The sequence below is a fragment of the Leptosomus discolor genome, chromosome 25 (assembly GCF_034619465.1).
Source record: "Leptosomus discolor isolate bLepDis1 chromosome 25, bLepDis1.hap2, whole genome shotgun sequence".
Taxonomy (NCBI): Eukaryota; Metazoa; Chordata; class Aves; order Leptosomiformes; family Leptosomidae; genus Leptosomus; species Leptosomus discolor.
The window spans coordinates 6425793-6450728 of NC_141415.1; the positions used below are offsets into that span (position 1 = coordinate 6425793).

The following is a 24936-nucleotide window of genomic DNA, read 5'->3' on the forward strand; positions in this document are numbered from 1 at the left end:
TTTTGTGTTTTTTTGTGGTTTTTTTTTTTTGTTTCGGGAAAAGATAAACTGCAATGACTCGAAGTTGAGAATGTGGATACCGCCTCATTCACACACACTCACTCCTAGACTGAAAATCCTTCACCCCCCTCCGTTGACCCCCTGCACCGACAGCGGCAAAGGTGACAGCAGGCGGCTGGAGACCCCGGCTCCATCTCCCCCCCCCAGCAGCCAAAGCCAGACCTCAGACAAAGAGCACCACAGTCGAACCCAGTTTCCTTCTCCTCCAAACCGGCCGTTCCCCTTCCGCGCCGGCCGCGCCGGAGAAGCCAGTCCTGGTCTGTCGGAAGAAGAGACTCGCTCGTTACTCGGACAGACATCGGGCGTTCCCTCTTCCCGAAGATTTTCCAGGTTTTTCTACGCAAGTCAGTGCTCAGCTTCGCTAACAGCGCTGCTGCTGTTGCTGCGGCGGGATTTTCAATGTGGTGTGTTTCAAGCCTCACTCACTCATCCTCTCATTCCCAAACATTCAGCATCCGTGCACACTCCTCACTTCCGGGTTTTTTCAAAAGATTGGAGATTTCCAGTGGGGGTCTCAGGTGTCATCCCAATGGTAACAGATCTGCAAGCAAAAAGGGTCCATCAAAACAATAATCCCAACGCCACAAAACCCCCCACGTCGGGGGGATAAACCTGGCAGGAGGTGGGGAAAAAAAAAAAAAAAGGACTTTGCGGAACTGGGAGAGAAGGAAGAGGGAGGATCCCAAGGAGCTTCTCCAGGCGGGGCGACGAGGCTGGAAGAGGCTTATTCTCCCAAATGCACCATCATACCCCTTCTCTACAGCCTGCTCCTTCAGAGCATCTCAAGTCGGAAGGGACCCGTGAGGATCGAGTCCAGCTCCTCGCAGAACTACCAAAAACTAAACCGTACGACCGAGAGCGTCGCCCAGAAGCTCCCTGAAGCCCGAGGAGGCCCGAGGCCTCAACGGCCTTCCGCTACCCGGCAGCTGGAGGAGCGCAGGGTGGCCCTCGAGTAGCAAGGGTGACCTCCAGCCTGCAGCTGGGCTGGTGAAAAGCCAAGCCGTTCGCCGCGTTTCTGGGTTCGGGTTGGTTCTGGCGTTACCAGATCAGCGACAGGGCCCGTTCGCGGCAAAACAAACGAGCAACCGCCTTCCAGAGAACGAGGCTTTCGCGGAGCGTCTCGTTCAGACTCCGGAGTTCAGCCAATCGCACGATTACGCAACGCGAGGAGGAGGTGGGTGTAAGCCCTTACCAAGCTTGATTCTTCAGTTTTCTCAGCTCTTTAGTCGCCCAGGTAGCGAGGGTTTTTGTTTTGTTCGTCTTCGATCTTCTTCCTTCAGTTAGCAGTTCATGTATCATGGGTCTAGCTTCTACTAATTTCAGTACATCTTTTCCAAACGCTGTACACAAATCCCTGAAGAGGAAAGAGAGGCTTTGAGGCCGAGCGCCACAAGCAGCTGCGCCAGCACCGCTCTGATCAGCTCTCGCTAGCAAAAAGGAATCTGACTCACAGCTAATGTCCTTTTTAAAACGCTGCATATGGTCACTCATTTCAGCAGGAGGAGAGCTGAACGCTTTGCTGAAATTGTGACTAACCGGAGACAATCCCTCTCCTGTCCAAAGGCTGATCTCCCCGCTGTTCCCACCAGCTCTCCCCTAAATACAACAGGAAAGACTGAAGCACCCCGTCCCGAGTTCCTCCGTACCCAGGGAACGGAGGGTGGGGCGTTGTGGTTTTAAGCCAGATCCCTGAAATATTCTAGATCTGGAATTGCTGTGACACAGACCCAGCTTTCACTTCTACCCCCTGGTTTTCGCCCTGTCAGTTAAGGGACCTCACCTGCGTAACCACTTCACACCTTGGGTTAAACATCCAGCACCAGACTGTAAAACGCCAGAACTGACGTTAAATCCTTATGACAGTCATAAAAACGCAGCTTCGAACACTAAGGCTGTTGTACCAAGATTTCTACCTCCCTAACGAGCGCTGTCAGCTGAAGTGGGACCGGGACGCTCACCCTATCAGCCCAGCAGCACACGCCACTACTCCATCGGTGTGATCCTCGTCTCCAGCAATGTGGTCAATGTAAGACAGAATAAATTCTACTCTGGGCTGCACCAGCATCACATCCGCTGCAAGAAAACAGTTTTATTACAGGATGGTGAAACGCAGTTCACGTTTAACAGCCTGCCCTTGAAAAGGGACTCCAGCGTAGCCCCAAACGGGCAGAACCCAACCCCAAAAGAGCCCCCCGAGACAGCGAGGGGAAAAGCCGCCAGAGGAAGTGGCTCCACGGGGAAGGGCTCCAAACCCAGTCCCCGCTCGCTCCCAGGCGGAAGGGGATGAACAAGGATGGGCCCACGGACGCGACAACCCCCACGAAACAGCTCGTCCAAGCAGAGCTCGTCCCACCTCCCCTTGTTTCGGGCACAGAACCGGCCGCAGCGGCACAGGGTACTCACGATGAACGTTTTCTTGGTCTCCTTTCAATCCTTGGATGATGCCAGTGTAAGCTTCCAGGCAGCCCTCCCTCAACTCATTCAGGTAATCCACCATGTCGTAGTCAGACTAGAAAGGCCACAGGGAAGCGCAGGTCAGCGACGCCCCCGCGGACGCCGGCGCAGCCCTCGCCCACCCAGGGCTCCAACGCAGGCGCCGGAGCAGGCGCCGCTGGCTCACCTTATCGACCTGCGCCTGGGAAGCCTGCTGGAGGGTGTTCAGTACGACATCCAGGTACTTCTTGAACTCCCCTCCGATGGCAAGGGCAATATCGCCGAACACCGAGAGAATCTGAGGCTTCACAGACCTATGAACATTTTCATTCTGGAAGAGATTCCAGCACCATTACATTCAGTTGTACTTCTTTATAAGGGGGAGGGTGGGAGGAGCTAATAAATGAAGGCATTTGCTCGAAATGTAAATCCTTACCCCCAATAAAGTTGGATTCCATTCAAATAGTAAGCAAGATAGTTGTCAAACACGAGATCTTCAGAGCATGCCTAACACTTCTGCTTCTCCCACCTCCCACTTTCTTCTCAGTGTGCAAGCCAACTGTTACTAACCGGCTAATGAGGAGGTAAACACTCACCCCCAAGTTCTCCAAGAGCAGCTGCATAACCTCATCACAAAAAGGCAAGATGTTGGATTGCAGGGCTCTGCATAAGTCACCAACCAGGCCCACTGCAGCCAGACAAACCTGCAAATAGAACAGCAAGCGAGACACCCACCCAGTGAGTCAGTCTTCCACACTCCAGCCCTACAGCTCCAGCGTATGGAGGCACTCGGCGGTGGTGAGAGCCTGCAGCCATTAAACCACGGAGAATAACGACCCTCGCGCAGCTGCTGCTTCGTTAACCATTTCTGTCACAAAGCTGCCAAGAGCTGAGCTTGCTTCACCAAGGGGGAGGGGGCAAGAGAGCCAAAGGCCAACAAAGTGGCGGGTACTCGGTCTGAACATCCACCCCACGGTGGGTAGCGTGACTGGACCTTCTCATGGAAACTCACAGCCAGCAGCAAGCTCTTTCCTCATCGAGGCCAACTAACACGCAGCCACTGTGAAAACACGGGTGTCAAGTCAACGAAGGCCTTCTGCTGAGTTACAGAGAAGACAGTCTAAATTCGTGTGCGTGCGGCCAGCGACTAGAGAAAAGTCCACGGGGCTCCAGCTTTGGTTTCCTCACCAGCAGCGGTGGTTATTTCACAGATGCACACCGGCTGAACTCAGCATCTGGGAGCAGCTGAGAATTTAGAGATTGTGAACACGGGGCTGCCTGGTTTGACCTCTACCTGGTACTCAGCATAGTTCTTCAGTCCAATGCCAAGGAACGGTTTGAAGGCATCCATGTACTTCAGAAACTCTCCACCTAAGACTGTGCGTGAAAAACATCAGTTAGGGAAAAAACCCAACCTAGAAGGTATTTGCTGGAGTTCAACAAAGCAGAAACCCACCGTTATATCCCACCCAAACCCAGTACCGGGCGTGTTCCACAGAAGCACAACAAATCTCCGTTCTCCACTAGACATCACACAACAACTCAGCAGCAGCAAACGTGCCCGTCTGGACTAACCTGACCCGAAAGCGCTGCGCTCCCTGCAGACCTCTGAAGACAAACAACCCTCTCCTGGGCTCAGAAAGGATCTCGAGACCTTCCTGACCGAGCAGACCCACCAGAGGGAGAGGGGGACGCGGCGCCAGGCTTCAGGCAGGTTCGGCACTGTTACGTTGCATCGGCTGAAACCTCCACGGCTTTTCAGGGCGCTTTACCCCCGTAACATCTTCCTTCTGGCTTCCTTCAGAGCCGGGCAGCTCGAGCGGGGCATTCTTCAGCAAGTTTGTATTTAAGCAATATTTGAAGTCAAGTATTTCTGCTCCTCTCTGCCAACTCCTGCCTCGCCCAAGCCTCTTGCATTACCACGACCATGCACGCAGACTGCTCTGTCCCAGAGCAAAACGGCCTCTGTCCCGAGGATACGCGCTCTCCTTTCTCCTTTCTGGTCAGCTCAGCCTTCTCGTTCGCTTCCCAGCTTCTTCAGGCAACCCCACTGAACGTTCCCAGGAGCAGTCAGAGGGGTACCCACCAAAGCCCTGCTCTCCACAGCGCACCAGTGTGCAAAGGGGCTACTCCAAAGAGCCCAAACTAACTCTGCTGCGCTCACAAGGTGTCCTCAGAGCAACCGGGCAAGTACTTCTGCTAGAAGCAGGTCCCGTCCCCTGCTCAGACCCTCACAGGCCAGCGGCCTCAGGAAAAAAGGAAGACTCCAACGAGCCTCCCTACGAACGGAACTCCCCGAAGGCCCGTTCCCACATCACACGTGGCTTTCACCGGGGGTACGGCAGGAGCGCTGGGCCAGGAGGTCACACACAGACGTTCAGCAGCACCTCCACCTCCACGCTCGTTGGACAGCAGAGCTCTCCTAGAGCTCCACAGGACGCCACAGCCACCACTTTCTAAACCAGAACCACGAAGCCTGAACCGCCTGGAATACCACAACCCGAATTTGACTCGACTTCGCCCGTTCCAGCGCTGATCTTTGCCACCGCGACTTCTTTTAAACAAGAACCACGACTGTAAATCCACCCCTGAGGAAGCTCCACGAAACCACCACGAGTGGCAGGCAGCAGCGAGCGAATCACTGAGGTAACGTTAGGTCTGTCCTGCAGCAGGAAGGGACCAGGTTCCCATTGTGCTGCCGCCGCACAAAGCGGCACTGGGGGATTTTATTCCCCCCCCCCCCGGCAGAATTTGCATCGTAGCGACGTTCTTAACGGCAAACAAACCATTCATTCATGAAACACAGCCTAGCGTGACGGGCCAGTCTCAGCTTCACAGACAGACGGGGCGGGATGTGTGGGCAAAACCAGACTTCAAGCAAAACCAGGAATTAATAATATTTTTTTGCCGTATCGTCAAAAAGAGAAGCAAGCAAACCAGTGCTCTGCCCCAGCTCTGCTTCCCCCCCCCCTCCAGCCCCCCCAAACACAACCTCGCTCTGCAGCGATACCGACCTTCTACCAGGGTGCTGACTGCCATCAAGGCGTCCTCCTGCACGCCCCCTGAGCCCGCCGTGCTCTGGAACATTCTCAGCAGAGAGGCCATCACCACGTCGGAGATCTGCAAAGCATCCTGGTGCTGGACCTTCCGGAGGACGTTCTGGGCGGGAAAGGAGAAAGGGATTGTCATTGCTGCCATCTCGGCGAGGCCGCATCCCCTGCGCGAGCTCCCAAGGCTCGTGACCGCATCGGGCTGCTGAAAAGGAAGCCGCTGTTTCAACTCCGTCGCTGCAAAAATATGCTTTGTCAGTACCCGTGCAAAGTCCCATTCATTTCAGCTGCATTCAATTTTCCAGCTACAGAACAAGCTGAATTTACCTTTCCTGCTGCATAGGCTATTCTCCAGGCTTTCCATTTGTAAGCTGGCATTAAATGTGACCAGCCCAAATTTGGCTCTATAAAAAAAAGCCCTTTTCCATCGCAGCAGCGCGACTGCAATCCCTTACTGCCGAGCAGGGGCTGCACGTAAGCTTTGCTTCTAAACCACAGGATGAAACTTCAGAAATTAAAACTACGACATAAGCGGGTCCTTACTGCTAACAGCAGTGAAACCTCTCCTACCCAGGACGAGCAGAGAGTCAATTCACCTACAACCAACGCAAAACACATCTACAGGAGAAGCAAAGCTGATTTCTGGAGAGGGCAGAGGCAGCCCGAGGTACAAGCCGAGCAGGCTGGTGAGCCCGTGTGTGCTCTGGGTAAGCCAGCACACATCACAGGGAGCAGGAGGGCCGAGGAAACACCCCAGGTAAATACCTGAGCTTTAACCATCGATGCTCCGGCTCCTACGGTAGAGTTCTGACCCTCCCTTTCACCACGTGAGCTACAGAACACAGCTCTGATGGATCCTTACTTAAAATAAATTTGCCTTTCTTACAAAAAGAGAAAGACTGATTCCTTAACCTGCAGAGGAAAAGCGGTATTTCAACTCTGATTTTTCAAACTGAGTCGCTCCAAAGAGATTGACTTTGTCTAAGTAATTGGTCTCGATTTTCTTGTTCCTTTTAAATATTAACAAATGTTTTTCCTCTGCTGGATGTTCATAATGGTTTTTCAGCAGAAGAGGAAAAAGTACGTAACAAAATAGTGGTTTTGACTACGTAACACTGAAAAAGGTGTCTCTGCTGATTTTGACTCAGTGGTATTTAAGGGCCTGCTGCAGCCACTGTAAATACTTAGGGTTCAGATTTTGCAACGATGAAGAAACACACGTTTACAAGTTAAACCTAGCAGTGGAATCCCACCCGTTCTACACCTCCCACAGGCAAAGCAAGCTGTCCTGGAAGAGACCAGCGATCACCCTGGGCCCAAAGGAGATTCTAGAGAGTGAAGTCTTCCCCCTTAAAGCCCACCATAAGGACAGATTATTCCCATCTATCCATTGTTTGAAAAAGCCCCCTAAAAATCGGAGAGTGAAAGTTAACAGCTGATGCTCTGGGGTTTTGAACAAGAAGGATGAAGTTAATTTCTCAAACCCACATGGAGACCCCACTCAGGAGACCTCCTCACCTCGCTTAAAGAGAAGGGGAGGCTAAAACCGACAGAAACAGGGCAGTCCCCTGCCGGCGAGGACAAGGCTCCTTTTCCTGGGCAATGGGAGAAACAAAGGGCAGAGAAGAGGTACCACCACCCAGCGAAGGAATAAATCAGCGCAGAGACAGATCCTCTGCTCTGCTTTGATTTCAGGTTACGCAGTGCTCGGTTACACCTCCAGAAGCAAACGCTCCTTCCTTCCCCGAGCTGCCCGGAGCTGCGCTGATGCTGAACCTACGCCGATTCTACCGAGTTTTGAAGCAGCACCTCGTAACTGAGCAAGCTGGGCACGACGGCACCGTCCCGCCCCTCCTGCAGGGCAAACGGGAAAGCTCCGATACCAAACGTGACATATTTCGGAAGGACGGTCTGATGAACCTCCTGAGCGGTTTTGGGGCAAAAAGGGGCTGTTTTCAGTGGACTTTGTGGGAGAAAGCACGGAACTGAAAGGCACTAGTACTCCAAGTCACGTGGGCCGTTCGTTACCAGATGTTTAATTTCAAGGACACTCAGTGCATTTTAATTAGTGCCATTTTAAATAAGAACACCAACCACAAGAGGCAGATGAACGAATTAAAGCCATTACGGAGGTTTTTTTTTTGGTCTGTGCCAACCAAAGCAATTGTTCAGCCTGTAGCCAACAGAAGAGCCAATCTGAAGCACACACCATCTTTAACACGCCACATACAGCGTTCTTTATTCATACTGCCCTAAATTTTGGTAGTCGTAGTCTACTGAAGCCTTCAGAACCTTGTATCACCTCCCACATGTCAGCTGGGACACAAAATCCGGTTTCCTCATTCAGATCTCATCCACAGGACCAAGTCTGCACCCTGGGGGGCACAGAGATGTCTCTAAAACCTCCTCTTTCCCACCACCACCGGAGACAGGAACTTACCTGGAGAGTAGCACAGAGAAGAGACTGAAGATCATTGAACTGGATTCTGTCGGAAGTGCTCTGGATGTGAGACTGGAAAAGAACAAAACCCCACACGTGACAAGGCTGCACCGCGGGCCGTGCAAACCCAGTGGATTCTGGCAGCGCTACGAGCTGCAGAGATTCGACTTGAAGTATTTGTTTCTCCAAATTTCAGACGGGAGGTACTGCTCAGAACCTCAACCTATCTACCTACCCACAAAAAAATAAAACCATACTGTACCACAACATATGCCGTCAGCAGCAAACCCCCTTTTTCTGCGCCAGATGAAGCCACAGCACAATGGCAGCATCACACCCACGTAGTTTCCTTAAAGCCCTTAAACGGGTTTAAAACTCGGGTTTCACCTACCTCCATCTGCAGCACTTGCTGGAGCCGTTCCATGATGACCAGAGTTGTCTTTTGGACAGCAGGGTAACAGTCCTTGGCACTGTTCTTCACTATTTCCATCAGCGATTCATACGCAGAACTCCTCAAGTTATTCTGGTGTCCATCAGGCCTGTAACAGAAGGAATATATTTGCAGCTCCCAACGCTCCGGCTTGCTTAGGAACAGGCTTTTTTTTTTTTTTTTTTAGTAAATCGGTAACAGCTAAATTTTAGTGTTGTGACAAGCAGAAGCACTCGCGTTCCTGTATTCCAAAACTTGAAAGTAAATGAAATTTGTGAAGCCACTTTTGGAACGTGTTTTTTTTTTTTTCCCTTCGCTATTAGCAATGACTTCCAACGTCTTCAGTCACCGGCAGCGAGCACAGGAACAGAAAAAGTCTCAAACCCACATCTTCCAGTTATCCTGCCTGGGAAGAGATGGTCTCAAGAGGTGAGCAGCATACACGACTACCTCGCTGACATCCCTCCCAGCCGCCGGTGAGGGTGTTAAATCTGAAATAAAGCCGGCTGAGATCTCTGCTAAGATGACTGATGGGCTTCAGAGCCTTGAGCTACACACTGCACTCCTGGTTGGATGTAAATGAGACAGGAAGAGTTTTAGACTTTGAACTGTTCAGACAGGGACACCATTTCAGACGAAGCAGTCCTGCAGCAAAAGGCTCCAACTGCCGATTGAACTGATCCAAGGATTGAACTCTGAGCTGTCGAGATTTATGCGACCTTCAAGGCAGAATAGGACTTCAGCATTACCCTTATTTTGGCATCTGCAGAACGGAGAAAAATATTTTGCCTCGTCTATTTATATTTCAACTGAGTTGGGAAGAGGAGAGTACCCAGCCTAACTAGGTCCTCGGCTCTTCTGGGAGTACCTGGTGCTAATGTAAATGGATGTAACGCCGCAGCAACAACCACGGCGTGAAACAACCACGGCAAAACGAGCTGTACGGTACACACGGATTCCTAATTGTGTCTTGCTGCAATCCTAATTATTCAGGGGCCTTGTAGCCAACCTTGAAGAGCCTCGTGACTACCGTTCAAAGACGTGCGCAGCCTTCAACCCTGCTCGGAGGCTTCAAAGTGAAACAGGGAAGAGGCACTCTTGGAGGAAACCCCGGACTTGCTAAAAGCAGACAGGGATAAAATACTGAGAAACTCTTGTGTGAACAGCTTGATTCCTGGGGATTAGCATTCTATATTCCATGCGACACCAAAAAAGCCCACTTCTGGAAAAGACCATTCAGGCCTAAGCTGCAAGAGGAAGAGGACCAACAGCCTGAAGTAACAAAAGCAGCATCTTTGCAGAGCTTAGGCCAGGCAGTTTAGCGTTACCTGTCTGCAGTCTCCAGAAGTTTCTGAACTATTAGCTCAAACGAAGAGGATAAGCAGTAGGTCGCTGGTTCTTCCTGATCATCAGCTACATCTGCAGCTTCATAGGCAGCTTCAGCAAGACTAGAGAAGGCCTGAAACGCAGAACAACCATCGCTGTTACTCAAACGAGTTTACCCTCAACAAGTCCAGAAACGGAATATATTCCAACAGCTTTTCATTCTAACAAAAAAAAAAACCAAACCCCAAACCCAACAAACCAATCCCCCTCCAAACACGCAGGACTAACAGCTCCCTTCACGAGCAGTTCACAGCACCAAACTTTGGTGAGAATTCCCAAGACTGAAACGTAACATTAACAGGGGAGGCACTTGCACTGTCTGCAGGCAAGTGTCTGAGCAGCGTTACTGGTCTCAACAACTGGTAGCTGTCAAGAATCAAACTGAGTAAAGGCAGATTGCTTGAACCTCGCAGGGCATTAACAGCTTCTACCCACTATCCAGCCCCACCCCCACCAGTTAAAATCCTGGTTTAGACAAGGCTGTGGGTCGCTCCAGTTCCCAACTGCACAGAACTGTAACTGCTCTGAGGTACGGGTGGATTAGAAGAGTAGAAAGCCTCCTGACTTTCACTTCCATCTAAAAACGTATAGCAGTCATCCTCTTCAGGAGACAAAAGCCACAGCTACATGGACTTTTGCCAGGATCAGCGTATCGGGGAAAAGCTTCCCAGCTGACTAGAAGACTTCAAACCTCTGGAATACGAAGAGAACAAATTCTGTCACTTCTAAAACTTGTTTTGACACGCAAATACTCATCTCCAGCTCAATTCTTATTGAGCAGCTCTCTTAAAAGGCAGTAAGGGACACATCCTCTTTACAGTGAAAGATCAGACAGGCTCCTTGGCAGTAGACAGGCATCAAGACAACGCTAGAGGTGAAGTCAGCAAACCAACCCAAGGGACTGCAGCTCTGTAAGTGGACACAAAAAAAACCTCACGCTCCTCAACTTAGTCGTGGAACCACTGCAGAAGAGGCTGAGGCAACGGGAAACACGGTACCTTGTCCCTCCCTTAATCTTGAGAAGGCAGCCCAGTCGCCCCCCAGAAAAAAAGCTAAATCCCAGCTCGCCTTTTCTAACCAGCAACCACACCTGCTGTCAAGGACAGTTTCCATAGCATCTTCAAACCAAAAGCAACTTCTACACTCGGCGAATATCGTGGTTTTCCTCCTTAAAAATCCATTTCTTCCTTTAGTCTTTCCTACCAGAGCCACAAAACAGACTTGAGGTAACAGTTAACAACAGTTGTGGGTGCTGGATGACCAAGCTGTGAGTCACCTCTGAAATCCATTTAAGTGTGTGAGTATATATATATATATATATGTGTGTGTGTGTCTGTGTGTGTGTGCGTATACGTACGTGTGTGTATATATATCTATATCTATGTGTACATTCATATCTGTTCATAGAAATTAGTATGAGCTGCGTTCCCCTCGTCGATAGAAACGCATCCTACGCCAACAGCCAAGGGCCCGCCTTACCCAGCACACGTTGGAAGCCACTCTGGGCTCAGCGCTCAGGCCCTCCATCAGACACTGCAGCAGCGGAGCGAGGTAAATGTCATTGATGGCAGCTTCTGGAAGCATCTCGCAGATCCTGCCCACGGTCCAAGCCGTCGTGTCTCGAACCACCACGCTGGGGTCCTTCATGAGTTCTATTAAAGTTGGCATGGCCTGGAACATCGATGCATCGGCAGAAAGATGGGGTCAGACGCGACCGATGGATTTAGGAATTTGCCACCATCTGAGCTTAAGGTATTCCCTACGAGCTAGTGACAGATCGGGGAGGGGTGGACAGTCTAGATCCAGCTGGGCCCTTGTTCTCACATTTTAAGATTCATAAACCTTATTTAGCCCCTTATTTCCCAGGGCTAAGACTTGAGAACTGAGGCATCTGGAGTCAGGTATTCTGAAATCCTGCATGTCCCTGCGAATCAGAGCTGTCCAACCCAACTACCTGCCCTGGGCCTACCAAATCTCTCTAAAAGATGATTAAAAGGTGGCATCCTTTTGCGTTTCCTTGCGTCAAGAACAATGTGCAAAGCGGGCATCCTCCTCGAAATAAATAAGGAAGTTTTTGCTCCAAGAAAACACACGAATCTTACCTGTATGACTAGTGGTTTGAGCTGGTTCGGCTCTGGTCCTTCCAAAATGCAACCAAAAGCCATCACAGCTGCATCTCTGTATCGCCAATCTGGATTCTTAATGTGTTCTTTAATAAAGGGCAGCACGTGAGGAACAATGTCATCTTCACAGCAGGTCGCCAGGAGCATGAGGCAGACTCCTGCCGCTTTGCAGGGGTTCCAGTCGTCGTCGTCATCGTTTTCATCCTAGGAGGAGAACAGCACCTCTGGTCAGTCTGGGGGAAAACATCCCTCAGCACTCACAGGCAAGGGGCATCCTGGTGGATCGACCACAAGTAACACTGCCCTCCTGCCAGGTGCTGTGGTTAACAAATATTTTAACTCAGGGCTGCAAGCAGCAGCGACATCTCTGACGGAGGCAACCTGAGTTACCCTCATCTGTGCCTTTCCACCCCGGTGTAAGGCTGCTGGCTCTTTGCTGACGCACCTACAGGAGCCTCATACGCCTTCCAAAAAGCTTCTCCCTCCGCTAGGTTGAGATTTCGTTCCTTTGATCCAGCCATCGCCTCACAGAGCGGCCCGTTGTACCAGTTAAATCGCTGCTGCTTCCCTCTCCCCCCGCCGACACCGACACGGAGCTCAGCCACTCGCCAAATCCCTTTGAAGCCTCCTACCTGCCATTCTCTTTATCTGTTTTATCTCTCCTGTTTTAACAAGCACTTTAGAACCTCCTGCGATTTAACTCTCCACACCCAGGCAGACAGCGACACAAAACCAGAGGAACAATTCCCCGGATTCACCAAGGGCACCGCGCATTTTCCCAGTCCACCGCAGCACGCCAAATGAACTCCATCCTGTACGGCTTAATTAACAGTTTTATTTTATAATTAGACCTGCTGTAGCAAGTGATTCCATTAATTTTGATTAGACTGTGAAACACAGCCCAAACAAGGCCCTGTGAAGTGCTCAATAGGTACTGAATAAACATGGACTTCACAGCTTAAAAAGCAGAGCTCGAGAATTCCAGAAATTGGATCTCGAACGACGCAGCGGCTGTATCTGGGTTTTAATTCCAGAAACATTTCACTAGGAACACAGGTAACTACCAAACCTCTTCAGAAATCACAAATACGAGCAGGCATTAACAGAATTCAGCACAAAGACGCCGCCGCACGCAGTCTCACAGTCTCAGCCCAAAAACCGATGCATCATCCACTCAGCGTGGTGCATGGTGTCTCATCACAGACCGAGGACTGCCACTGCAGGTGCTCTGAAAGAGCCCACCGCTCAAAACCACCCCAAGGCAGCACCTTTGGGACTTTAGGCTTTAGGATGAGGTTAATCCCACATTAACGGAATCTCTTTTTCTAGCCTGAATGTGAGAAGACCCTAGCCCAGACCTCTGCGAGACCCTAGCCCAGACGTCTGCGAGACCCTAGCCCAGACGTCTGCGAGACCCTAGCCCAGACGTCTGCGAGACCCTAGCCCAGACCTCTGCGAGACCCTAGCCCAGACCTCTGCGAGACAGACATCTGCATTTGGTCACATAAATCCCACCCGCAGAGCTGCTGCACTAATGTGACGAACCAAGATGAACGTCTTCAATTAATAACAACAATAATGATACAGATTCTATAATCTAAATATAGAGAATAATTTCCGATTATTTCTCCTCAGATGCGGGCCAGATCTTTCCTCAGCATTGCTACCCAAAGGCAGCACCTTTGGGACCCAGCAGCTCCAGAAGTCACCCACGCAAGGGAGCAACGACCACCGCTGACACTTTGCTCCTCCAGGCCACAGCACCGTCCCTCTCCCAGGACCCAAAAGCAGGCACAGTACCTGGGGGGTTCTTTTGACACTCCGGAGGGATTTTGCAACTCACCTGTTTCGTTAACGTTTGTGTTAGAATTGGGACCAAATACTGTAGCGCTCCCTTCGCATAAAATTTGCTAGTGTGCTCTGGAGGCCTTCCTTGCTCTGCTGCCTAGAAAAAACGGTTACAAAATGATTCTCAGTGGCTATACAGGCATGAGGTCTGAATTACGAACTCCAGCTGATCCGAGTTCCCTTTTGCACGCTCTCCTCCCCTTCCCTACACAAACTTTACGATACCGTAACGCACAGGAGCCTCAAGGACACCCTGCACCAATCCCAGTGAAAGACCCAATAAGCAAGTTCAATTTGCCTGGCCACACACGTATAGAGCCCCTCCTCACGCGGCACAAACGGAAATATTTTCAGTTTGCCGTTATGTACCATTAACAAGTGACCCCGAGCAGAAGCAGCAAAAGGTCTTCAGCATATAAACTAAACCTACGGGCTGCTGACTGTCCTTTTATCCTTGCTTTTTTGGGCATTCAACATAAATATATACTTAGCTGCTTTTAAAGATGGATGTGATTTATCTAGAGCCCTTCAAAGTTTAAGCTATTATTGATCTATGGAGCTAATTTATGCAAACAGCATCTGCATGCAGAACAATACCCCAGATTCATCTCCAGTCCCATCCACTGTAAGGGATAATAATTACTTTTATTTCATCCCATAATTTTATACTTCACTCCTAAACAATGTTTTAGATAGAATGGGATCAATCTTTTGGCGCGCTGGGGTAGGACCAAGTACCTCAGGCCTGTAACAGACCCCAAATCTTACACGTCAGCGTTACAGAGTCCACCAGGCCGCCGAGACAGCGGGTAGCTCCAGAAACGCTCTCTCCCTTCAACGTGGTACGTGTCTCTCAACAATTCGAGACGCTGCCTTAATGGCACGACAGCTCAAAGATCTTCGTGAGACTGAGAATTTTCTGGTACTACTGTGCCTAGTACACATGCCTAATGCACATTTCGGTTAACCTCGCAGGAGTAGCTCGAGTCGACTTTCGAATGCTAAAAAGAAATCAGGTAGCTGTCACGTACCATTTGCAGAAAGCTAGCACTTGTGTGTCACAGCGTGTTCCCATCAAACCTGTCAGAGAATCTTTATCTCAAGGAGTTTTGGTTCCCAGCCAGGCTGCCACCAAAACCATTTTCCTCACTGAAAAAGGCAGCTCATCCTGGTCTAGTAAGCAAAAGGGGTTACACCCAAGCTTCCCTAAAAACTTGACATCAGGCTACAGAGCCTACAAAACAACCCCAAGAGCTGCTCCAAGGAATCCCAAACGGCGGCCCCTGCTCCGAGCTCCGCGTTTACCTGGAGCAGCAGCACGAGCCCCCCACGGGCGAGCCCCGCGGAAGGCAGCCAGGGCCCGAGCCAGCGGCCGAGAACCGCGCCGGGCACCGCGCCACCGCGCCGGGCACCGCGCAACGCCCGCAGCCACCCTCGGGTCTCGGCTCCCGTCCCAGACCCGCACCAGAGCGGCGCACGACGGCTCGTCGCGGACTCACGGCCGCCGCGCCGAGGGGCTCGGAGGGGCTCGGAGGGGCTCTCCTCGGCTGTCCCGCGGGGGAGAGCAGGAGGGCGTCCCCCCGCGGTTCAGAGACACGAGGTCAGCGTCTCAGACGATCCCAGCGGCCGCTCGCGAGCTCACCTCAGACGCCTCTATAGCCAGGTCCATCTCCTCGTCGCAGACATTTGACCAGAACTCTATGCCCTGTAGAGCCACCTCATCTATGTCACTCTTCATTGCTTCAATAGTTATCTTTGGAAACACGAAAAGAGAGGAGGGGAGAAAAGGACGTTTTAGCAACTTATTTCTCCTGAAATACGCGGCCCCAACCTTTGGCGTTCAACCGGTCCGAGATTCAGGATTGCCTGAAATCGGACGCCACGTGAGAGTTACTGTTCTTGGAAACAATCTCCTCATTTGGAAGTTTATCAGCCCCTCGGGAGGAGCGGAACAAGCCAAGCAACCTGCACTGTCCCGACTTTGGGAGCCTCAAGTCTGAAACACCCGATGTTGGTTTTTAAGGATTTTGCTAGGAGAGGGGTTCACGGCATGGGGTCACAGCCAAAGGCCGAAAACCAAATCGGGAAGGGAAGAAAACTTTTCCTCTAGGACAAGGACGAAGGAGTACAGGAAGATCGGACAACTACGTATGAGAAAGGTGAGTACTCACAGCAAAAAGCGCAGGACCCATGTATGTCTCCATATACTGATAATAAAGGGACATTATCTTCACCAAATTCTGTAAGGCAGCCACTCGTACCTGTCAGAGCAGAAAACGGATCAAAGATGGGAACTTCCCGAGTGCTCTGAAAGCCCAGCACAGCCGTAGCCCACCGCAGGTTAGGAACCCAGCCTTCCTGCCCATTTCCTTTACTCCACACCTAATAAGGTCTTTCACAAGCAGATATTAAACCCTCCCCAGTAGTTTACTACTTCTGACTTTAAGTATAAAACTCATCTTGTTCGAGTAGGTCCACCAATCATTTCACACAAGACTGTTTATTTCATGTAACCCGCTTCAACCGCCCGTTGATGCTGGAGGGTGTAGCCAGCTTCCCCAGCAAGCTGCAGTGACAAATAAAGGATTTAATTTCACTCACCCTCGTATCTGGACACTGCGTTGCTTCACAGACTACTTGCATAATAAAGTGCCTTTCAGACTAGAAGAAGAAATAAAGGAACATTAGAACTGCCTTACAAAAGCACTGAAGTCTTTGCAAACCTTCCTAGGGAGGATGTATTTTGAGTCCGGACTAGTACAATCCCTCACGCAGCACTTCTAAAGATGAAGGAACAGTACAGGTTACTGTTCACTGCAGTATTTTAAACCATTTCTTCCCCAAAATGGGAATCCCAAGCTTCCATTTTAAAGGCGGCTTAACAGGCTGTCCAAAACAGAAAGGTGCAGCAGAACGAAGGACACTAGCTTTTTGGGAGGAGAATTAAAATCCCGCTGTTTCCTGAACTATTGCAGCAATTGCTTCAAGAAGCCTCAAAACTCACTCAGGGCATAAATTTCTCGAGGGGCAGTACCTGGACACTTGCATTTTAGTAGGAAGGAACAGACTTTTGGCCATTTACAGGACTGAATCCCAGCAGAAATACGGTGTGAGTGGATCATACACCTCCTGTCTCAGATTCTGAAAGATTCTAGTTGATCCCCATCAACATCCACTGAGTAGCTGACTAGGGAAAGTTTTCATTAGAAGATCTTTAATATTAATTCCACCTTCCCCATACTCTCCCTGGCAGAGACCTAGAGGACAGCCTTAATCCGAGAACGAAAAGAAAACCCCATCAATTTGCCTGTTCTGAAAAGACTCTCATTCCGAGGCCCCTGTTCTGAAGACTCTTACAGGCCTTCCTCCCCCAACAATTTTCAGAGGCAAAGTTAAATCTGGATTGCTGCCACGCCACTTGAAAGAAAGTGCTGATCCAAGCTTGTACTCTTACAGCAGCATTGTAGAGCCGAGTTTGATTAGGAAGCAGGGCATCTAATGGGCTAAACTCTAAGGTCAGTTCAAATTTATCCCAAAAAGGTCAGCGATGCTTCCTTTCCATTGATGAACCCCTCAAGATTTCCACAGTATTTCTGCACGAGTGGATTTACAGAAACGAATCCAAGTCTCAGTCGCCACAGAATTATGCATCAAAATTCAGCGTGGTGCATGATTTCTCGTCATAGACCGTGGATTCAGCTCTTGCATCCCAGACCAAGAGTTGTTACCCCCTCACCTCTTTGTCAAAGTTTGCTTTGGTGAATTCCAAAGAGTTCAGGAGTGCATTAGTAGCTGCTAGCTTCACATTGTTGCTGGGCTCTTCCTTTCTCATTCCCTGGATGATGGCTGTCAGGATCTCATTGGATTTGTCCTGGAGCTGCTCTGGATCCTAAAAGAAGTGTTGATGAAGTTATTGGCCAGCTGAACAGCTTTCTCCGTATTTTAAAGCACCCTCTAAGTTTGATCCTGAAACCTACAAGCAGAAGTTTTAAGACATGAAGGCCAAGAAGCCCTATGCTCCCTGGGAGGACCAGAACACAAGTACAAGGAATTCATACACTGTGAGGTTCTTTACAGCTTCCGGGATGGGGAAGAGAAGACTGAACCGAGCACAAATACTCCAGGCACTCAAGTCACAAACGCCAAATAAACTCCGCTGTCTCAACAGGCCAACAACCTTCAGACCACTTGACTTCCTCCGATTAGAAAATTTAAACACACTGACTGTTTTCCAGCTCCTGGACACGCCAGCAGCTGCGGTTGATACTTCCAGGTAAAGTCACCAACCTTTTTTAGATGTAGGGCAGAAATACATTGCCTGGACCAGCAGCAAGGACAGTAACTGTTAAGGACTCAAGGCTTAATGAATACAGCTGCGAACACTGGCTAAAGGTTAATTTTTCTTCTTCAAGATCCCCGAATAGCCGCGTTGTTACGCCAGAATTTATCCAGCAGCAGGTTCCCAAACTACGGTCACAAGCTGTAGGTCACACTGGGACTGACAAACTCCAACCCGCGGGATCCGGCTGACCAAACACCCAACCACCAAGCCAGGGCATCCAAAAACCGCAGAGGCCAACGACCCACACGACCCAAAGAACGACCGAACGCTCCAGCCTGGCGCCGACTTGTAACAAACTGACCTGGAGCTCCCCCCCCTTGCGCAGCTCCAGATTTCCTCACCGACCCTCCATGAAGCAACCCACCTCCCCAGTGAAACCAGTCCCCTGCAGCCTGATGAAAGCACCAAACAGCACATTTCTCCTCCTCCCTCACCACAGCGAGGTACATTCTCTAAGGTGCTCAGCAGCACCAAAAAAGCAGCAGCTAATTTTGTGGGGTTTTTTTTCAGCGGCAGGTCAGGCAGCACACCGGGTTTTTTTTGCAAGCAATTCACATCAGCTGCTTGCTGCCAGACACCGTGATGCTGCACACCACGCTGATAAAACCAGGGGACCTTCTGCAGAAAGTGCCTCAAAGCCCTAAATACTCATGCCTGTGCACCGAAAATCCCCAAAATTAAGAATAAAGGACTCCCCGTGCAAGATGAAGGTACTTGGCAGGCGTCCCCAACGCAGGAAAGAACCAAACAACGCTCATCTGTAACTTTTTTACACAGCTGGGGGGTTCAGCTGAAGCTTTCTGACAGCACCCCTCGCACAACCGCAGCGACCTATCGGCTGAAAACTCCACCTTACGGGAGGTGACCTGGATTTGTGCCGCGAAAGCGGGTCAGTCCTCCCAGACACCGTCCTCGCCCGCTCGCTGCCAGCACAGAGCCATGGTCTGGATGAGCCCGAAGGCAGCGTGACAGCTGCTGGATACAGAGGTGGGAGAAGGGAAGGGCTGGAAGAGGAAAGGTGCCGGCGAGAGGCTGGGCCAGCACGTCAAAGATTCCCACGGTAACGCTTCAGACACTCACGATATCCTGGCAGATGTAGCCAATGGCCTCCAACGTCGACTCTTTCATGTGCTCCGTACTGTGCTGGTTCGTGACGTTCGCTACCAACTGGGGGATGAGTTCGGGCCACTGGTTCATGGGGATCTCCGCACACGCGATGCCGGCCACGCACTGGGAGGCGGAACTGGGCCGGTACGTTTCTGTCCCCAACGTCTGCAACACCTGCGGGAGAGACGGGCACGGGCGGTGGTTTGATGTGGGCGACAGGGGGAGGCGGGCGCCGGCTGTCCTCACCCCCCGCGAGGTTCTTCCCAACCTTCCCCAACCAAGCGCTTCGCTCGGTCTGCTGCCGCCCGCCCGGCCGCGACCACGGACCAGCGGGGTTTGGAACGAACGCGGCCCCGGCTGCCCCTTCCAGGCAGGGCGCTGCAGCGGCGCGGTGACACGCGCTCCTGCCGCAGCCGTTAAATCCCGTGCACAATGCCGTGGGCCGTAACGCGCCGCTGGGATTCGTTCCTGGAACTATTCCTCCCCGCTGCTGTTATAAAGCAAAGTCAAGAAAGCTCAACGAAGTGGGGTGTAACCACCCCCCCCCCCCCCCAAAAACCCAGCTCTTCACGTCAAGATAATCTGAATAGGACGGAAAAATTTCCTTTCGTTTTAATGGCACCCAGTCAGAATGGTTTTTTGTATATGTCAATAATATTCCTTAAAAAATAAGAGGGACATGCATTTGTTTTAGCACTTCCAGCTATACCTCTTAATTTTCCATATATCCACTTAAGAAATACTCTAATTAATAAAGTTACTTGAGAGAAAACAGCAACAAACTGGGTCTGTTGGCTTCAGTTCACAACCACCTGACAGCTCCTGTGAACAGCGTCAGTTCCCCTTGAGCCATCATCAACGTAAATAAGACTAAAGCTCTATCATCATCACTTGCCCAACCTTATTCTGCTATACACAAACTGTATTCACACACAAAACCATTCTGTTCTATTCACAGAAAAATATTCTATTGTGTCAACACAAAACCATTCTATAAAGGGCAGGGCCACCTCGCATCAATTCCATAACCCCACGTACATCCAAGCACGCCATTAGCAAAAAAAAAACCCCACAAAGCCACCAGTTCTGCCACTGCAAGCCCTGAACTTTAACTGCCAAATAACCTCCGGCAAACCCCCCCATCTGTGCAAAAATCTAGGCACAGAAATTCCTATTTGGAACTTGCAAATTTTTGACCGTATCCTACTCGTTCAATTTGCTGGGCCTCATGTAAAGACGGGCGTTCCGACACAGAGCGTGCTTCAAAGATGTCCAGGTGGAGTGTGGAACAGTCGAGGGAGCTGTTCCAGTATCCACCAACCCAGCTGCACTCGCCCAGTGAGGAAGCCATCCCCATCGGCCCCCGCAATCGCAGGAGACTATCCAGGGGCTCCTTGTAAAAGCGTTTACAGGGGTGACTTTAAAAGCAGTGGCCTCCTCCCTGTTGGGGTTTTTCCCCCCTAATAATTCCACAGCTTCACCACAGTACGAGCAGCAGAACCCCCAAGCAAGCGCAGACGACGCTGCTCGTCTCGCACAGGGAGCGGCCAGCCAACGGAAGCCTCCCCAGGCGGAAAAGGACGGACACGCCGCCCACGAAATCACCGAAAACAGGCGGAGAACCCCAAAAAAAAAAAAAAAAGTCCCCCGACTTACGTAGTTCTTGACTTCCCTGCGGGCGTTGGCGTCGATGGCGAGCCATCTCTGTTGGTACTGGGCTTTGATGTCAGGGTCCTTGGACGTCAGGGAGTTCTTGATCTGCAAGCCGGCCGCCACGCGGGCCACTTGGCTGTTGCCGGGGTTTGCCAGCACTCTGGACAGTTCCACCAGGAAGGTCGGCTGGGGAAGAGAGGAGGGCTCAGCACCCACCCCTGCCTGCCCACCCCCCTCCCAAGGCAGGGGGGGAAACCCCCCAACCCCCTCAGCGAAAGGAGACCACGACGCACCGAAGCGCCTTCTGGACCAGGCCACCAGCAAACCGCGGCGGCGGCGGCTCTATCCCGAGATTACGGGCGTTAAGCTCCTCATTAGAACCGCTGGAAAGCGATGGGAGCTGGCTTTGACTTTGCTGGGTGGGGGTTTTTTTTTTAGCTTACTTGAGAGACTGTTACCTTCCGTGCTCCTGCCTGCTTTAAGTAATTCCTTTAAATAAACTACGCAGGTCGTACGCCAACGTGTGTATTTTCTGGATGGCTGTCAAGGGTAACTCTCTACTGCTTACTGCCTTGCTTCAAGGCAAACACCCCAACTACAATCTAACACAGGAATTGTTAAGATGTGAAATCAGCTGCTCCTTTGGTGCATTATAAATAGGTTTGTAAGAGCCTTCTCTGCGATCGGAGGGGCACAGAGACGACAATTATCCCCCTCCCCCCCAAAAAAGCACGTCCGCGTGGATAAAAATACCTGACATTCGTGCCCCTGGCTTTTGGTGAGAGCTACTGAGAAATGCCTCCGCATTTCAATCCTTTCCTGATCTGACAGCTTTACATTTCAGAGGCTTCCGCTGCGCACAAGGTACAGCTGAAGTTTGGGCAGCGAAGCTTTTTCATTGCGCTGGCCCTGCGAAACGCTTTGCCTGCTGAGCAAACCCTTCTAGGGAACAGTGGAAACAGCTGCACCACGCTCAAAACCGTTTCACACCAAGCAGGAACGGGGTTTTCCTGAAAACATTTCACATGAAGTTACATGTAACCCATTTCTATCATCTTTGTAACAGAATTTAAGAGACACGCCAAGATTTTAGGGCACCAAAAAGCCATTTTTAAAACGCACTTAACTTTCAAAAGTTCATCAGAAAGACAGAGCAAGTCCAGTATCTTGGATTCCCCACTTTCAATGGCCAAGCACAGCTCTTCAAAACAAGTAATTTTAGCTGGGCTCCAGCACTCTTCAACACTCAAATTGCAGAATTTGGAAAGAGAAACGTGGGACAACTGAAACTGATGAGCGTGAGCCACTAGAGATACTCTGAAATTTCAACGCCAGACCAAACCCCAACAAATATACCACACTGAACCACTTCCCAGCCATCAAGGTTGCTCATGTTTTACACATCGATTTTATTGAAGTGAGGACTTGTTCAAAAAACGTTCACAGGACAAAACAGAAGTGTTGCTGTCACCTTTGAGAAGAAAACTGTACCCAAATCCAAAGGTGAAGAAGCCTCCTTGGGTTTCTCACTCATAAATTAGCAAAAAAAATTAGTCTTTTCATGGAGCTTTAAGAATAATTCCAGCTAAAAATGAGAAGATTACATTAAGCCTTCCAGACTCAAGATTCAAAGCAAATGCAGATGCGCCCGACCCAGCTCCCACCCGTCCCGAAGCGCCAGTGGGAATCTCAGAAAAGGGTCTGAACTAACGACGGGGAAGAACAAGCCGCTCGGTGGGTGCATCTCCATCGGCTCACTGGGAGAGCACTTCCAGCTCTGGGCGCTCGGCTGCGGCCCCGGGGGCAGAACCTCTCCCTCAACCCCGTACCTCTCCCCCCCCGGGCCAGCCAGAGCTCTTCCCACCCGCCCCCCCCCCCCACATACTGCGAGGGGAAGGGCCCTCAGCCCCCCATCCCTCCTCATCCTCCCCCAAAGCCGAGCCATTAACCGCCCTCGCAGACTCCGCAGAGCTCCTCAGCCCCTGCCCTTCCCAAGGCTGGACCGTTGCACGGCCCCATCCCACACCAGGGCACGCATTTCATCCCAGTATAAACTCCAATTCCTCCACTTGCTGCCTCGATTTGGCTCTTGCAAAGCAGCAAATATAACTGAAACCTGGAAGAACTCAGCGTGTCCCTCAGCTCCTTTAAAACCCTGACACTCAGGAGCACGAGCTGTTCCAGTACCTCACCCTGAAATGCTTCACACAAGGCAGCCCAGGAAGCTTCAGTCTAACCGGGAGGATCCCAAGACTTAACCAACAGAAATTGAGAGAATTTTGACTCAAACCCAACATTTAGCGCAAAGGCGAGGTGGATTCAGACTCCAAGGGGCATCTCGCACGCCTTAAAGCGGAGCAACAGAAATACAGACCCTGTGACTCTCCCAGTTTACACCACCAGCGCGCAGAGTACTTCACTGCTTAAAAAAATGAAGATGCTGGTTTTGCTTGGGACGGTAACGTGCGTGTGACAACGCTGCCAACGCAACACTGGGAGCCATCACCCCCCAACACCCCCCGTGACACAAACCTCCCCCCAGGAGAGCCCCGTTCGGCCGGGACGGGGCTGTGGCAGGGGGGGCAGCTGCAGCACCACACCTTGACTAAGCAAAAATCCTACCCCTGGAGTTCACCTTCCCCCGTTCCAGCACACGGATGAGACATGGGGGTTTGGGGTTGGTTTCTTCTGTTTTTTGGAGGTTTTTTCTCTCTTTGGTTTTTGGTTTTTTTTTGTTGTTTGTTGTTTTTTTTTTTAAGGAGGTCACGGGGGGAGCTCCAGGCCCAGCTCCCCAGCAGAGCTCCCCCCTCCCTTCGCCAAGGTGAAGCCACAAGTCTCTGACCAACCCCCCCACCCCATTCCCCAGGTCACTGGGGCTGCTCCGGTGCTCCCAGCCCGCCACCATCCGCCTGTACGGAGAAGGAACGGCCCCAGCCCGGTGCGGGGAAGCCTGCGGGGCCGGGCGAGGAACGGCCCCAGCCCGGTGCGGGGAAGCCTGCGGGGCCGGGCGAGGAACGGCCCCAGCCCGGTGCGGGGAAGCCTGCGGGGCCGGGCGAGGAACGGCCCCAGCCCGGTGCGGGGAAGCCTGCGGGGCCGGGCGAGGAACGGCCCCAGCCCGGTGCGGGGAAGCCTGCGGGGCCGGGCGGCGCCCGGGGCAGCGATGGCCGCGGCCGCACATGGCCCGCGGCCGCTCCCGCAGCCGGCACCGCCCCTCGCCCGGCGCCGCATTTCTATTGGTTAGCGGAGGAGAAAAACGCGCTGCTATTGGCTGGACGCGGCAGCCGGGCGCGGGCAGGGTAGGCTGCGCTCCATGGCGGTTCGGCCTGGCCGGGCGGGGCGGAGGGGGGAGGGGAGCGCCCGCCGCCGACCCCGGCCCCGCCGCCGCCCCCCGGTCCCCCGCCACCCCCCAGGCGCTCACCAGGTTCTCGATGGCCGCCTGCTCCAGGAACTTCTGCGCCGCCTCGAGCTCGGAGCGGTCTGCGGGGAAGGGGGGAAGCCGGGGCGGGGGGGGGGGGGGGGGGGAACCGGCGTCAGTCAACGGGCCCGCGGGGCCCAACCGCCCGGCCCTCAGCCGCCGCCGGCGGCCACCGCGGCCGAGCCCCCCTCACCCCGCCCCCAGCCCGGTTCCCACCCCAGGCCCAGCCGCCCCGCGGCCTTCCCCCGCCGCTGCCGCCGCCCACGCCCCTGCCGGGGCCGGGACCGCCGCCCTCGGCCGCCCCAGGGGTGCGCGGCCCCCGCCCCACCCGGCCCCACCGGGCCCCATCCACCGCCCCTCCCTCAGGTCGCCGCCGCCTGAGCCCTACCCGGTGAGACCGTCTTCTCCAGGATGGTGATGAGCTCCATGGCGGCGGCGTGGCGGCTCCGGCGCCGGCGGGAGAAGGGAGGGGAAGGGGGGGGGGGGGGGGGAAAGCGGGGCGGGTCGGGGCCGGAGGAGGGGAGGGAGGGGAAGGGAAGAAAGACGGGGCCTGCCCCGCGGACGCGGCCGAGGGAGGGGTCCCGCGCGGAGGCCTGGCGGGGCGGGGGCGGCGGGCAGCGGCGGCGGCTCCTGCTGCTGCGGGCGGCGG

The 24936-nt window shown here is 52.4% G+C and overlaps 1 protein-coding gene across 1 annotated transcript; it reads right to left on the minus strand.

Annotated features, from left to right (window-relative positions):
• Positions 1-1248: 1248 nt before the first annotated feature.
• Positions 1249-24715, minus strand: KPNB1 (karyopherin subunit beta 1). The gene is made up of 21 exons (XM_086477840.1): positions 24676-24715; positions 24291-24349; positions 20876-21058; positions 19193-19393; positions 17507-17659; positions 16372-16431; positions 15942-16031; positions 15413-15523; positions 13766-13867; positions 11902-12126; positions 11279-11470; positions 9742-9872; positions 8375-8522; positions 7984-8055; positions 5508-5652; positions 3788-3870; positions 3090-3197; positions 2681-2824; positions 2464-2569; positions 2019-2133; positions 1249-1414 (listed from the first exon to the last, which is right to left on the minus strand). The coding sequence occupies exons 1-21, from the start codon at positions 24713-24715 to the stop codon at positions 1249-1251; spliced, it is 2634 nt and encodes an 877-aa protein (XP_086333966.1).
• Positions 24716-24936: the final 221 nt, after the last annotated feature.

What these genes read in the sequence shown, in the direction of transcription:
- KPNB1 (XM_086477840.1), bottom strand. Translation starts at nt 24,715, where the DNA reads ATGGAGCTCATCACCATCCTGGAGAAGACGGTCTCACCGG. An exon ending in TCAAACCACTAGTCATACAG is followed by an intron (nt 11,471 to 11,901) that starts GTAAGATTCGTG and finishes TCGATGTTCCAG; the next exon opens with GCCATGCCAACTTTAATAGA. An exon ending in AGAACTATGCTGAGTACCAG is followed by an intron (nt 3,198 to 3,787) that starts GTAGAGGTCAAA and finishes TTCTATTTGCAG; the next exon opens with GTTTGTCTGGCTGCAGTGGG.